General features: G+C 34.4%; 1 protein-coding gene across 1 annotated transcript in view; it reads right to left on the reverse strand.

The window, feature by feature from the left end:
- Window positions 1–370: 370 nt before the first annotated feature.
- LOC149551124 (MADS-box transcription factor 27-like) overlaps window positions 371–15440 on the reverse strand; it is a 91357-nt gene continuing 76287 nt past the window's right edge. Inside the window, exons 4-5 of the mRNA XM_089789635.1 lie at window positions 534–633; window positions 371–448 (exon numbers count right to left, since the gene is read on the reverse strand). Of these exons, the coding sequence (XP_089645761.1) occupies window positions 386–448; window positions 534–633 (163 nt within the window). The 3' untranslated portion in view covers window positions 371–385. The remainder of the gene's footprint in view (window positions 449–533; window positions 634–15440) is intronic.

A 15440-nucleotide genomic window follows, 5' to 3' on the forward strand; every position in this document is an offset into this window, starting at 1 on the left:
AGTGAAAGGCGCCCTAGGAGATTCACCATCAGTATCATCTTTCCCATTGCTTGCATACTTATCAGATAGTTTAATTGATGAAATCTACATATCAACAATTTTATTAGATTAAATTGCAATATAGTATATATTTATCTGTGCAATAATTTTTTTAAAAACTATTCAATCATAATTTTTAAAACTTGCGAAGTGAAACAATATTTTTAAATGCTTAAATTCTATAGAAAGCTCAAGTCACTTTCAGCTTGAGTATATTTAGAATCCCATAAGTTACCTGCTGATGTAGCTTTTTATTTTCCTCCTCTAAATGAAGTTGCTGTATATCAAAGCAAAGAGATAAGTAACATATTCATAGAACGAAAGAAAAAAAATTTAAAATATAATTTTAAACAAAAAGAGAATATACCTTTTGAGATCGTTGTTTAATTTCATCCTCGAGAATTTGCTTCTGAGAATTTTATATAAAACAATTTAAATGGGGTCACAAACAGGGAAAAATTAACAATTTCTTGTAAATAAATTTTGAGAATTACCTTTTTTTCTCGAATCAGGAATAAGCTTGTTTGTAGTTCTTCCTCCAACTGTTGCAGGGCTTTTGAATTAAACTTTGATAGCTCTTCTCCATCGATGGAGCTATTTAAAATGGGTAGAAAATAATTAAAGTTTTTGAAATAAAAGCAGTCGAAATAAGGGGCTGGCCCATTACAAAATAATTAAAGTTGATATCAAATAATTTTATTTTTAAAAAGTTTTCTTCCCCTTGAGATTATAAAACTGTTGCATCATTAAGACATAGTAAATGTACAACTTACACAAAAAGCAAGGGATAGTAAAATAATTTGATTTCAGTGGTTATTCATCAAATAGTTGTAATCTTTTATTTGAATTAACTTGGAACTTTTTATGGTTATGTTTTTAAATCAAAAATTATAATACTATTATTTAAAGATATGAATCTATTCTAGTTGTAATTTAGTCTATAACTGATAAAAATAATATATATAAAAATAAAATAATAGATATATTCCAGAAAAATTTCTCGAAGTAGATCAAGAAGAAGATGGATAGATACAGTTTGTGTTGAACTTGATCATAAACCCTAAGATCTATATTGATTGTGGAAAATGGTAAAGAAAGAATTTCCTATTTAAAGAGGAACAAAGCTAATCAAATTATTGAGCAGTGCAAGTATATGAAAGAGGCACGCACAAATAGAGGTGGATAAAAAATGCACAAGTGTGTGAGTGAATACAAAGCAAAAGGAGAAAGCTTGTATATATGTTTTTGATAGTGAATATGAGAAAAATCAAGCAATAAGGATTAAGTGTTGTTCAAGGGGGAAGACTTATTTCTTGAAAGTTGCCAAGTGAAATAAGGAAAGAGATGATAGTGGAGAGCTTGTCAATGAATCAACACCTAAACCGAACAAAGATTTGAACTTACAAACTGAGTTGTAATCATACATATAAAAACCCTAATGTTTTCTTTATGATCATTGTAATTTGTTTCCATCGAAATCCTTTTAATAGAGGTCAACCTAACAATCATTTGAAAGACTTAGTAGTCTATGTAAATCCTTTCAAAAGGTAACATTCTAAATGGAATAATCAAATTCCTCTAACAAGGCAAGTCTTAACAGGGTAATAAAATCATCTAACCCGGTCATGTTTAATAGTGTGTATTATAACCTTTAATAGGGCAGGCTCCTAACAGAGCTCACTTTAAAAGAGTGAAAAATTGGTAATATGTTACTAGTGGATTTTCCCAAATTATGTTTCCACATAAAAATCCTAGTGTCAACTTTTTGTTGAATGCTTTATATGTTTTACATTTAATATTCAATAAAGCATGTTATATTTGGAACAATAATTTTTTTTTGCAGTAGAGACCAAGCAATAGTAGGAGAAGCAGAAGAATAATAGTTTTATTATATAAAAGTTCAAATGGTACTTAAGGACCTTGAGTAACTGATTCAACCCTCCCCAGTTACTGTAAACATTTCTAACAAGTTGAAATATAAAGACATTGAACTTTATGTGAAACTACATATTATATCCACATAAACAATATTATCATGTATCAAATACACACACACACACACACACATTTGATAGCATATTTTAGAGAAAAAATAATAGTATAATAAATGATTCACACTGCATTTTCTACTTGTACTATTATGTGATACAATTTATATATCCATACTTCCTAGATATACCATTTATTTTGAGGAAGGAGTGTGTCATTTAAAGATTGAGTAGATAGTCTTTTACGATATTATAACATTAATAAACAACAATATGTATTGAAAAAATGATAAATTTTAAAATTAGACCAATATGTCTATTACTACAAAAATCAATGCACCACTTTCTTTATAGCACCAAATCTTGTTCCATACCTTAAATTGTTTCATACAAGAGTGTAAAAAAACATTTGGCCTAGTACCAGTGTATTTTTTTAAACTTGGCTTGATATATATATACATATATATGTACATATATATGTATACATATATATTGCTGCATTCTAGAATTTCAATGGGTGTTGTTACTTTCTATAAAAAAAAATTGAGTAGAAACCTTATTCTTAGGTTAAGAAAGCAATGTTTCTTCAAAATTTATCATGTTGTTTATAAGTGTTTCATATCATTTATTAACTGTCACATAGTATCTAATGTATTCCATTGAGTTGTGTTAATTTATTTTCATGTTCTTATATGAATTTCATGCTAAGTTTTAAAACATAAAATCCAAGGTTATCCCTTTATCTTCCAACAACATCATATATGTCATCAAACTGAATTTATTGATAGTCAATCTATACTTCTTTGGATTGCATATGCATTTAGAACCAAATTTACCATTGATATGAGGTAAGAAGCATTTTGTATGTATTACTAAATTTCTTTAAAAAAATCCTACATGGTTGGTTTACATGTTAGTAGGAAATTATTAAGGCCTTGTATTATGGTATTAGTTTCTTCTTTCTCTTTTTCTAATCAATTTTTACATTTACAAGCACCACTACTTCATCCTTCCCCTTGATCTTTTCTTTGGATTTATTTGGGCAAATCTTTGAATAAAAAGATAAAAATTGTAAAAATGGTTTTGTTGATACGAATAGATCCTTGATTTTATATCATAATGAAATTTCAACATTTGTATGTAAGCTGATATGTCAATCAATTTCATTATAATATCTAGAAGAAATTTTAAAGTGTAATTTTACCAAGCTTGCATTATTTGTATTGGTGTATCAAGACAAGGTTCTCTTTTTCACATATTTATGCACTAGAAACTACTATAGTACCCCAATTCACACACAAGCCTCTATGATTATATACTATAAAGAAATTTCTTAGTCAATTATTATTCAAAATCCATGTGGAAAATATATGTATCCATCACAACTCATAGGCAATGGTAGAAATTTTAATAAACCTCTTGAATGCCATCTCATATCTTATTGGGTATCCAAATATTGAATGTTTCATCTTCTACTACATTCAAATGCAATATTGGATCAGTTAAGCTAAGTAAAATTCATGGCTTGTAATTATTACTAACATCCTCTAATAAGCTTTATAAACATTTTGATATGCATTAATTCTAAGTGGTTCCTTATCTAATAATTGTGGTGGTCTTTGATAAGTTGATATATCTTTCTTACACCTAATTGCCACTTTACACCTACTAGTTGTAACTTACTAAATCTATATTTGTAATTGGGATCTAATTTTTTTTCACAATTTGGCTTTCTATGATGGGTTTTCTTGCATTAGATATTTTCTCTATTAGCTTCTTGAATGGTCTAGTTTAGTGGATTGCATGATCTTTTTAGTATACTCTCTAATTGATTTTACATTTTAAGTTATATAATCTCTTCACTTTTAATTATCTATATTCCTATGTTGATTTTCTTGCAACTATGTTTCCTCCATATAACATGAGCAATATTTAAATATTTTGGTCTATTTCTGAAATTATTATTTTCAAAAAACATCAATTATTTTTTCCCCATTTTTTTAAAAAATTAGATAAGCAAGGAAGGGCCTTAGTCTCTTACACTAAAATGCATAACAACTCTAAAGTAGTTATTGAGTATGAGAAAATCAGGGAGGTCCCCCAATAATAATAAAAAATAAAAAATCTATTATTGAATTTAACATTAAAAACTAATGACTATATCCCACAACTTAACTATATTATAAACTAAGTATATCATAATAGCATAGTAATCCTTAAAACATTTAACAAGTTTCCCTTGATGCAATGAGTGTAAAAAAGACCAAAATGAATATAAAATATCATTTGAAATTGTGAAGAGCCTTGATAAGGATGCAATCTTACTTCAACTCCCAAAGTGCCTTGATCAATTATCTAGCTTCATTATCTTCAAATTTCCATGAGTAGTACAAAACTTGTAACCCTTTTTTTTTCAATCTATTTCCTGATCTTATATTTTCAATATTTTAATTTCCGCTACTACTTTTTTATTATTATATTAGTGATCCAAATAAGAGAATCATAAACCTTATCAATGGCCTAACTATTCTTAGACATCATTCTTTAGGGTTGATCAAGTCTTTCACAATTCCATGTAAAGGATAATCTCAACCTATCTCTTCTTCCTCCATAACATGCATATCCTTATTTCTACATCCTCCTCTTTGGAGTCAACAAAGTTGTACTTACTAGGAGTGTCGTTGTCTTGATTTTTAGTTTTCATATATTGATCTTGATCTATGTAAGGAGAATTCATGTCTTGATCCTCTTGATCCTCTTATCTATCATATCCATTATCTTAACTATCCTTGTCTAGATAAAAAATCTCTTCATAAGAGGTATCTTCTTCCATGCACATTACACTTTTCATGTTACACAACAAGTCAACAAAATGTTTAAGGAAGCCTAGAAGACCTTATTACTCCTTGTTTCAGGGTAAATCTCTTCAATCTTAATACCCTTGGATTCATCTTCATATCTTCTCTCGTTCCTCTAGGATAATTATAGTAACCTCCTTGTTAATAGGGGATTTATTGGTTTTTTCATAGATAAGCTAGGGAAGTATAGAGAGGACTTATACTTTTCAATGGTTACCACCAAAAATTGATCAAGAAGAACCTTAGGGGGATTCTTAACTCCCTTTGGTTTCTTACCCTTGTTAGTCAAATAGAAAACATATACATTACCCATGTAAATACACTAGGGAGCCTTAACCATGGGTTTTTGGGGTGGATATTGAAACTTCACTTCATGTTAAAGGGGAATAAGATCTTTGTGATATTCCTCAAAGGGGAAATTTGTATAGAGACATAATTAGGACTTGGTGGAGAAGAAAGGAGGCTTGACTCTCAATACTTTATTACAAAAAAATAAAATATAAATATGATAGCATTGATCTCCCTATGCATAGCATGGTCAACGTAGGAAAATGGTTTCCATGAAAAGTTTTGTTGATTGATCTTATGCTAGAATTTGTGTTGAAATTAATTTGAATAACCCATTACCAGATTCTTTGGAAATTTGTATGGGGGATTTTTCTTGGGTGCAGCAGTTAGATTATGAATCTCTCCCTTTCCGTTACCGGATTTGTCATGAGTATGGTCATTTACTGCGTTAGTGCCCCCGTAACTCAAGTTTCAAAGGAGTGGATGGTTCTATAGCTGGAAATACTGGTGGTTTGGCAGATACTACAAGGAAAGGACAATCTCAAATGCCTAATACTACCAAGGGGATGAATCCGCAAGATGCTACAGGTAAGGGTAAGGCTCAAATGCAAGATAAGGATGGATTTACCCCTGTTCGCCCTCATGCTAACGGCCGTGGTCAAAAGAGGCCTTTGAAAGAAAGATTATCTAATTCAGGTTTTAACAACTTTGAGGTGTTGGATAGTATGGTTCTAGAGGAGGGTATTCCTCCTCCTATCTCTTCTGATCTAGTTTTCCCAGATGAGAGATCTATTCCTAATGATGCTTGTGGGGCATCCCAAGTTGTAGTATATCAGAACTATGAGGTCCTTGTAGCTCTTGTGACAGAGGCTCTGGTGACTCCTGCAATGTTGGAGGATAATGATGTTGTTTTAGCTAATTTGGTTAAGGATGTGCTACCATCAGGTCAGGGCAAGGGTTCTCCTCTCCCCTTGGGGTTGATGTCTCGACCCTTTAAGCGGGCTTCTTCTACTCCTCCTCTAAAGAGTGGGCGCAAAATAGACCAAGAGAAGATTAAACTCATAGGAGATATATTGATTGAGTCTGGTTTAGTGAAACCTTTGGATTCTCATTTTCCCAATTCTACCCAATGATGATTATTCTCTCATGGAATGTAAGGGGGTTGAATAGCATCCCTAGACAAAAGGCTATTCATAACTTGGTGGTTGGCCATAGCACTGATGTCTTTTGTATCCAAGAGACTAAGCTCTCTGTGGAGTCTATGGTCCAACATGCCTCTAGTATTTGGTCTCGTGGCCAATGCCAGTGTGTTGGGGCAACAGGCAGTGCGGGTGGTTTAGTTATATTTTGGGATCCTCAAAAAATTTCTCCTCTTTGCTAGATGTCTTCTCGCTTAGCTCTCTCTATGGTAGCTTCTGCTCTAGACTCAGGAGAGGTAATAATGGTTACTAATGTGTATGCACCTGTTGATCTTGTGGGAAAGGAGGAACTTTGGGAACATATTAAATATGTTAGAAATTGTCATCCTTATCATCCTTGGGTGTTAGCAGGGGACTTCAATTCAGTTTTAAGTCTAGAGGAGAAGCATGGTGGTTTGGCTAGATTGGGGCCTTCTTCTACTCTTCTTCGGTAACATATATCTCTTTTGCATCTCTCTGATGTTAAGCCTTCTAATGGTCTCTATACCTGGAATAATCGTAGGACTAGTGTTGCTGCTATCTCAGAACGTCTGGATAGATTTCTTGTTTCTTGCTTCTAGGTTAGTGGCACCCTTACTATCTCTTCAGAAATCCTTGATTGGAGGGGTTCAGATCTTGGCCAATCAAATTTTTTGCTATAGCGGCTTATGTTCTGAAGCATCCTCCTTTTAAGTTCCAATTTTTGTGGCTTCGGGACTCCTCTCTTCATGATTGTGTTTTCTGTTGGTGGAAAGATGGTGCTCCTACATATGGTACTGCAATGTTCTCATTTTCTAAAAGGCTTCAATATGTTAAAAGGCAGCTCAAGATATGGAATAGGGAATGCTTTGGGAACCTTCACTTTATGAAGAGGCTTGCTCATGAAGATCTTGATGTCATCACAAGGGAGATTAGAGATCGAGGTTTCTTAGAGGATCTTGGCAAGGCTGAATCCCTTGCTTCTAGAGCTCTAGAAGAATGGGAACTTCGAGAGGAAATTTTTTAGAAGCAAAAGGCTAGAGTTGATTGGCTCTAGGAAGGTGATTGTAACACTGCCTTTTTTCATAAAATAGTACAATCTCGCCGGAATCAGAGCACTATCTCGTCTTTGGTTAATTCTCAAGGTATCCAACTGAATTCCTTGCCAGCTTTGTTCCAAGAGGCTATTTGGTATTTCTCTACCCTCTTCTCTGAGGACTCTCCTCCTGTTGATAATGAAGAAAATCTTATTTTGTCCTGTATTCCTTCCCTTATCACTCAGGAAATGAATGATTATCTCATGCGTCCTATTTCTTTGGAAGAGCTGGAGGAGGTGGCCTTTGGCATGCCTAAGGGGAAGGCTCCTGGTCCTGATGGCTTTCCAGTTGAATTCTTTCAGGAATTTTGGGACATCGTTAATCATGATTTGTTGGAGGTGGTTAAAGAATCCTATGCTAGCAAGCAGATGCTTCGAGCTCTGAACTCTACATTCTTGACTCTTATTCCTAAGAGAGAGGGTGCTAATCAATTGGAGTTTTTTAGACCAATTGCCTTATGCAATGTGGTTTACAAAGTTATTACTAAGTTGATTGCTGAGAGATTGAAAAGGTGGTTTCCCATTATTATCTCAGAAGAACAAGGTGGTTTTGTTGCTGGCAGACAAATTTTGGATGGGGTGGTTATTGCTACTGAGGCTATTCACTCTATGGCTACTTCAAGGGAGAGAGCCATGTTTGTTAAGCTGGATATGGCTAAGGCCTATGATAGAGTTAAATGGAGCTTCCTAAGGAGTATTCTTCTTTCTTTTGGATTTAGCTCTAACTGGGTGAGTTGGATTATGAGTTGTGTTACTTGTACCTCTTTTTCTATTCTTATTAATGGTCAACCTTCTCAACTATTTGGTCCTTCTAGAGGCCTCCGCCAAGGTTACCCTCTCTCCCCACATCTATTCTTCATCATGGCTGAAGGCTTGGGTAGATTCATTAAGCATCAGGTGTCCCAGAATTCTATTCAAGGCTAGCGGTGGGGTAATGGTTTACCTTCTCTTTCCCATCTTCAATTTGTTGATGATTCTGCTCTTGTTGGTCCTGCTAGGATCAAGGAAGCTAAAGCCTTTCGACATGCTTTGGACATTTATTTGGCAGCTTTAGGCCAAAAAGTTAATGAGCACAAATCTTCGATTTACTTTTTTAACACTCCTGATTCTATTTAGCACAGGATTGTTGGTATTCTACAGTTTCAGATAGGATCACTTCCTTTGACTTATCGTGGCATCCCTATTGCTATTTCTAGGCAGCCATGTCTCTTTTGGAAAAATTTGATTACCAAGCTTCAGGATAAGGTAAATCATTGGACTCATAGATGGCTTTCTACTGCTGCCCGAGTTACTCTTCTTCAAGCTGTTATCCAAGCTCTTCCTACTTATCGAAGCATGGTTCACGCTGCACCTATTTACTTTCTCAAGGAGTTTGATGCTCTTTCTCAACAATTCCTTTGGAGTGGTAATTTGCGTAGTACTAAATGGAGCTTGGTTAATTGGGCAACTGTTTGTAGGCCTAAAAAGGAGGGTGGTCTTGGTCTTCGATCAACTCTATTGAGTAGTCAAGCTTTGGCTGCTAAACTTTATTGGCGATGGTGCTCTGGACAACATCAACTTTGGGCTCATATTATCACTCATAAATATTTTCATGGTGCTGATCCTTGCTCTGTTTCTGCACTTCCTCTTGAAGGTCGTGGCTCAATGGTTTGGCATACTTTGAAGACAGGTGTGATGATGGTAAAGAGGGGTCTGGTTTGGATGTGTAAAGGAGGTTCTCAGGCTTTTTTTTGGTCTGATGCTTGGGATGGATTCTCTTCTATTTTATCCATATACCCTCATCTTCAGCCTCTTTGTGACTCTTTTCTTGCCGCTGGATGGGATAAAGTGGCTCATTATAAGACTCCTTATCAATTGGGACCTGTTGTTGGCTACAGATGGAAGCATTCTTCTGATTGGCCTCCTGGAGGTACAGACATGGATCGTCAGGTGCTTTCTCAAATTCTAACCTCTAGAGAGTGTTCTTCTTTGCTTGGTCCAGATGTTTTGGCTTGGGGCGGTACCTTGTCTGGTAAATATCATTTCTCTACTGGGTATCAGGAGATAACTAGACAATTATTTGGGGATGCTGAGGTCCCTTGGTGGAAGCAAGTTTGGAATAAAGTTTCTTGGTCCAAGTGCAATTTTTTCATGTGGCTAGTGGCTCACAACCATTGTCTTACCTGGGATAATCTTTGTAAACGTGGATTTCATGGCCCCTCTTATTGTGTTTTGTGTGGTAAAGGAGAGGAGTCTGTCTCCCATCTGTTCTTCCATTGCTCCTATTCTACTCAGATATGACACCTTTGGTGGTGCGCTTGAGGTTGCTCTTGTCGGCATGCTTCCTCTTTGCCTGAGTTCTGGGCCTGCTTGGGTACTACTCCTTCCAAGTCTTCTTTTCTCCATGCTGCTTGGATTTCTAGCCTATCTTTCATGCTCTGGCATATCTGGTTGGAGAGGAATCGTCACATATTCCAAGATTTTTGGCTTGGTGTTTTGCATCTTTGGTGGAAAATATCACATTCTCTTCAGGAAACTATTCTTGTGAAGTGTGAGCTTGATGGGGGTATGGATCTGGTTGATCTTGCTATCTGTAATCGCCTCAATTTTCATCTGTAGGATGGGGCTGCAGCTCATAGGTTTCCTTCTATGTCTAGGCAGCTTCATCATCAGAGGAAGGGTTGGGTTAATCGGGATGGGCACTGGACTCCTCCTCCCTATGGAGTTTTGAAAATTAACACTAATGGTTCTTCCCGTGGGAATCCTGGTCTGGCTGGTATTGGCGGAGTGGCTCGTTGTAGTTTTGGGGATGTTAAATTTTTCTTCTTAGTTCATAAGGGTGATTATACTAACAATCTCATGGAAGCTCAGGCTATTTTATATGTTGTAGAACAGTGTTGCTTGCGGGGATGGAGTAAGATTATCTGTGAGTCTGATTCTCAGGTAGTGGTGAACATGCTTTCTTCACAAGAGCTTGAGGATGTTAGTTGGCAGCTAGCTACTATTGTTAAGCAAATTATTTTCTTCTCTTCCTCTTTTCAGTTCATTAGGTTCATGTATATTCCTGGTGAATGGAATAGAACTATTGATTGTTTAGCCAAATGGGCATCTAGTCATGATTTGGGTTGGAATATTAGGGATAGGAGGCAACTGTCCTTTGAGATGGTGCAAGAATTTGATGATCTTGTTGCATAGGATCAAGCTCCTTGTTGAGCTCTCCTTGTTGTATTCCTTTCTGTCTTAATAAATTTTTACCCCTCTTTTTGCAAAAAAAAAAAAAGATGTTAATTCCCATTTTATCTATCTTGGGATCAAGAATTGGTAAGTTTAGATGGGAGAGTAATGATGCAACCTTCCATTTCTCTAGAAAAGAAAGAAACGCCATCCACAATAAATAAGTCTCATAGCTGAATATTTACCAAGGACTACTATTTAATTGGATTTATGCATTGCCTAGGGCTATCCATACAAACAATAGTTCTCCAAACTCAACCAAACACCACAAGCATTTTTCTTAAAGCAGTGGGTCGAAGGCAAAAAATAGAAATCTGCCTAATAATTAAGGAAAAGGGCCCAATACAAAGGGGTATTATGAATAAAGGAAATAAGGAGTTTCCTATGGAAAGGAAATTCCATTATAGATGAAACTCAGCTAAATTTACTAAGAACACTCCAAAAGGACTACCAAAAACCTTGTTCATATAATTTCAATAAGAGATCTAGTCGCAACAATTCATTGATTCATATTTATCCATGCTCAAAAAAAATAATTTAGTCATAATCTACATTAATCTATTTGTATCCTAGATTTCACTAAAATATTTTGATACCTTTTATATTTCTATAGATGTGTCACAATATGTTACTTGATAAATTATTGTATCTTTCATATATGCACAATTATTCTATTCTTATCATAGACATACTTTGTCAAAATTTTCCTAATGAAACTATAGTATTTGTGTAGATAAAATTAAACATTAATTACAAAAACTTTCAATAAAACAACAATACATGTGTTAATATAAAACTAAAAATCATTGTATAAAAAAGAATTAATAATAAGAAAAATTACTAATTTGGACAATCCAAAATCTAAATAAAGACACCACTTAAATTTTATTCATCAATAAAAATTCCATTAGGTCTTCACGTAACACTTGCCTTAAATTTAATGATCCAACTCATCAATATTATCGTCAACAAGGTTTACATCTCCTAAGAAGTCAACTGAGTCAGCTGGGAGTCATGATTTCCTCAAATTCATCTTTAACAATATTACTCAACAATCACTAAGTTATGACACTTAGTCATCACTTAAGACTCTGGCACTATAAATCTTTCTGGCTTAGCATCAACTAGCTTTCTCAATCAACACTAGATTTTTTTGGTACTAACTATGGCTCCATTGACACTAGCATCACTTGAGATTCCTTTACTATTTTCCTGCTTGGCTTGGCTTAACTTTTTTGACATAAATAGTCACATTTCTTTATCAAAGTCTATCTAATCAAATGTCCATTGTAGCTTCCTTTTCATAACTCAACATTTTCTCTAGGTGCTATTGTTATGAGAAAGTTCTCAATTTCTCTTCATCAATCAAATAGATATGACATTTAGATTAGGTAGGAATATGTTTTATCAATAGATTTGACATCAATGACAAAATAATAATTGTTCCAATTGTAAGTTTCTGACACTCCTACTATAAATACACAAATTTCAATATATATGAAGCTCTTAGTTTAGTATTTGCAATTAGTCTGATATTATTCTTAAGTGTATACACTCTAGGCACATAAGATCTTACAAGTTAGGTGAATGTATGATCTGAATCCTTTTTAATTCATGAATTTTTATTTTGTCTTTTATACATGTTAAAATAAATGTTGAGTGGTACTATGAGGACATTGGAGAAAAACCAATTTGAATTAATAAGTATATGTGAAAATTAAAGTGCAATTTTGATTACAAATATTCATATCTCTGGTTTAGGACCAAATAATTAGATATTCAATATCATTATATATATATATATATATATATATATATATATATATATATATATATATTTATATATTTATATTTATATTTATAGACACACACATACATATATATACAATATATATACATACACATATGTGTGTGTATATACATATATACATACATACATATACATGTGTGTGTGTGTGTGTGTGTGTGTGTGTGTGTGTGTGTGTGTATGTTTGTGTGTGTATATTACATTTATATGTATGAACATACATACATACATATCTATGTATATATGTACATATATTTTTATTTATTTATGTATATACATATTGTTGGTACCCAATATGGACCTAATTTTTAAAATTTTCAATTCATGGTTTTGAACCTCTTTGAACTAAAGTTCAAAGTAGTTCAAAGTGGTTCGATGGTTTGATGTAGTTCGAAATGCAAGCTCAATTCATTTCCTATTCAAGAAATGTAATACTTTAGAGTTTGATGTACAGATCTAGAAACCTAAGTTTCAACTTTTGGATCGAAGGGTTGGAGTAAAGGTCCAAATGTAGTCCCAGTGTTTTCTTGGTTCAAAGGACAAGAATCAGTCTAGATTCAAAGTGCCTAATCCCGCTAAATATCTTTAGTTATCAAGTTTCATTTTGCATCAAAAATTTATAAGATTCAAAGTGTTAAAATACAATTTCAATATTATAGATAGTTGAGTCAAGTTCAGGTGAAGATTCTCTGATCCATATTATATTATTTAAATTTCAAAAGATTCAATCATTTTGCATGTAATCTCCATGCAAGAATGATGTTTGGATCCTATGGTGATACTATCATGATGTTCAAATCCTCAGTATACAAGGTGTTTGTTCTTGTAATTATCGGCCTAGCCAAGTTTGAAGGACTCATAATGATTGAATGAGTTAGGGGAACTAATAAGAAGCATCCCAAGTTCATCCAAATAGCCTATATGAGAGCTGCAGGTTTTAGAAGAAATTAGTTTGGGAGTTTTGAATAGTGACAGTCATATTTCATAGATCCAAGGAATGGTGGCAGATAGTATGATGAATTACTCAAAGTCGTGGCATTCAAATATGATAGTGGCTTGATGCAATGAGACTGCCTACTCCCATATATCCACACATTGGATGTCTGTGATGTTCTTGGCTAAATATGATTACCACCATTGAGGAGAGCCAAATAACGATGCCTACCATCCATGGCATTGAAATAAGTTCACTAGAAATGATGGTCTTGGGCATCAAAAATTATTTGCACTATTCAGTTTGATTGATTATTACACAAGCCAACCATATGATTATCAGGCACGTGAATGAAAGGAATAAAGAAAGCCATTGTTATGCCTGAATAGTGACTGGGACCTCCCAAAGATAAACCTGTGAGAAAAATCAATTAAAATTTAAACTCAATTGCAACCCTAACCCTAAAAAGTTTTCTCGGCACTCACAATTGCCGAGTGCCAATTTTGCTCAGCACGTGAATGTGTCAAGTGGCAGGTTGCTTGACACTTGAAGAAAAGTGCTCAACACAGGAAGGTGTCGAGTGCCATAAATTACTTGGCACTTGCTCGGCACTTGAAGGTGTTGAGTGACAGGCAACAGGTGCCGAGTGAACTCGGCACAAAGAGGAGCTTGACAGTTGCACAGGAAATGCTCGGCACCAATGGATGCCGAGTGTTCTATTTCAAACTTAAGAAATATAACTTACAAAATATTTCAACGTGAATGCTTTCACCATTAAAACTAGAAAGTCAAAGCTTTAACCTTTCAACCAAACTTGTCATATGCAATGAATAGAAGATGAAGAACAATAGATTAAGTATGCTGCTTGCTTTTTATTCAACTGAGATTTAAACTATTACAAAATCTGGGAGCATTTGGCTTAAACCAGAATACCCTAAAATAACCCTAAACTGATTATGCTTCAAAAAAAATTTAAACTTTCAACTGTAATGGCTACATACAAAGGTGCCTGGAGCAATCATTGCTTCAACAGGATGAATCTAACAATGACAAACTTATAGAGTGAGCAAGGGAAACATGTGCAACTGTAGGCACAAACTTCTTTCCTTCTTTCTTCTCTACTCAGCTCTGCAACTTCTCTCTAATCTGCTTGATCTGCACTCTCTTCAGAATGAATGAATAATCATTCCTTTTGTCTCATTCCATTTTCTCCCTCTTTTTTTTATTTCAAAAATTTCACCCACCATATTTATGTTTATGTCTATTATGGACGTCAGAGGTGGTAGGTGAGCATTTGGCTCAAGGGGCAAATGTATATTGCCGTAATAAATATTCCAACACTCACCCTTTGTCCTGAGCCAAAAAAAAACAAAGATCACAACTGATCCACATCAACTACACCAAGACTCTCTCTTAGGTGTACAAAAGATCCAATGCCTAAAGGCTTTGTGAAAATGTCTGCTAGTTGCTGCTCAGACTTGCAAAAATTTATTTTGATATCCCCATCCTCCACCAACTCTCTGATGAAGTGATATCTAATTTCTATGTGTTTACTTCTCCCATGGAAGACTGGATTCTTGGACAATGCAATTGATGAGATGTTGTCACAATAAATTGTGGTTCCATCCTCTTGCCTTTCATTCAAATCTGTCAAGATCCTCCTTAGCCAAATTACTTGACATGTTGCTGCATTTGCTGCAATGTATTCAGCCTTTGTTGTAGATTGAGAAACAATAGGTTGCTTCTTGGATGCCCATGAAATTGCACCTGATCCCATATGAAACATGTATTTGGAAGTGCTCTTCCTATCATCTAAACTTTCAGCCCAATCACTATCAGTATAACCAACCAACCTGAAATCATTTGATGCAGTATAAAAAATCCCAAATCCCTTGGTACCTTTCACATACCTTAGGATCCTCTTTCTTGCTTGCCAATGGGAATCTCTTGGTGTTTCCATAAATTTGGAAATCAAACTTACTGCATGCATTAGGTCTAGCCGAGTTGCAGTCAAATACATTAAACTTCCAACCATACTCTTGTATAGTGTTGGATCCACT

This window comes from Cupressus sempervirens, chromosome 6, assembly GCF_028749045.1.
Source record: "Cupressus sempervirens isolate cs-2001-9-10 chromosome 6, ASM2874904v1, whole genome shotgun sequence".
Classification (NCBI taxonomy): Eukaryota; Viridiplantae; Streptophyta; class Pinopsida; order Cupressales; family Cupressaceae; genus Cupressus; species Cupressus sempervirens.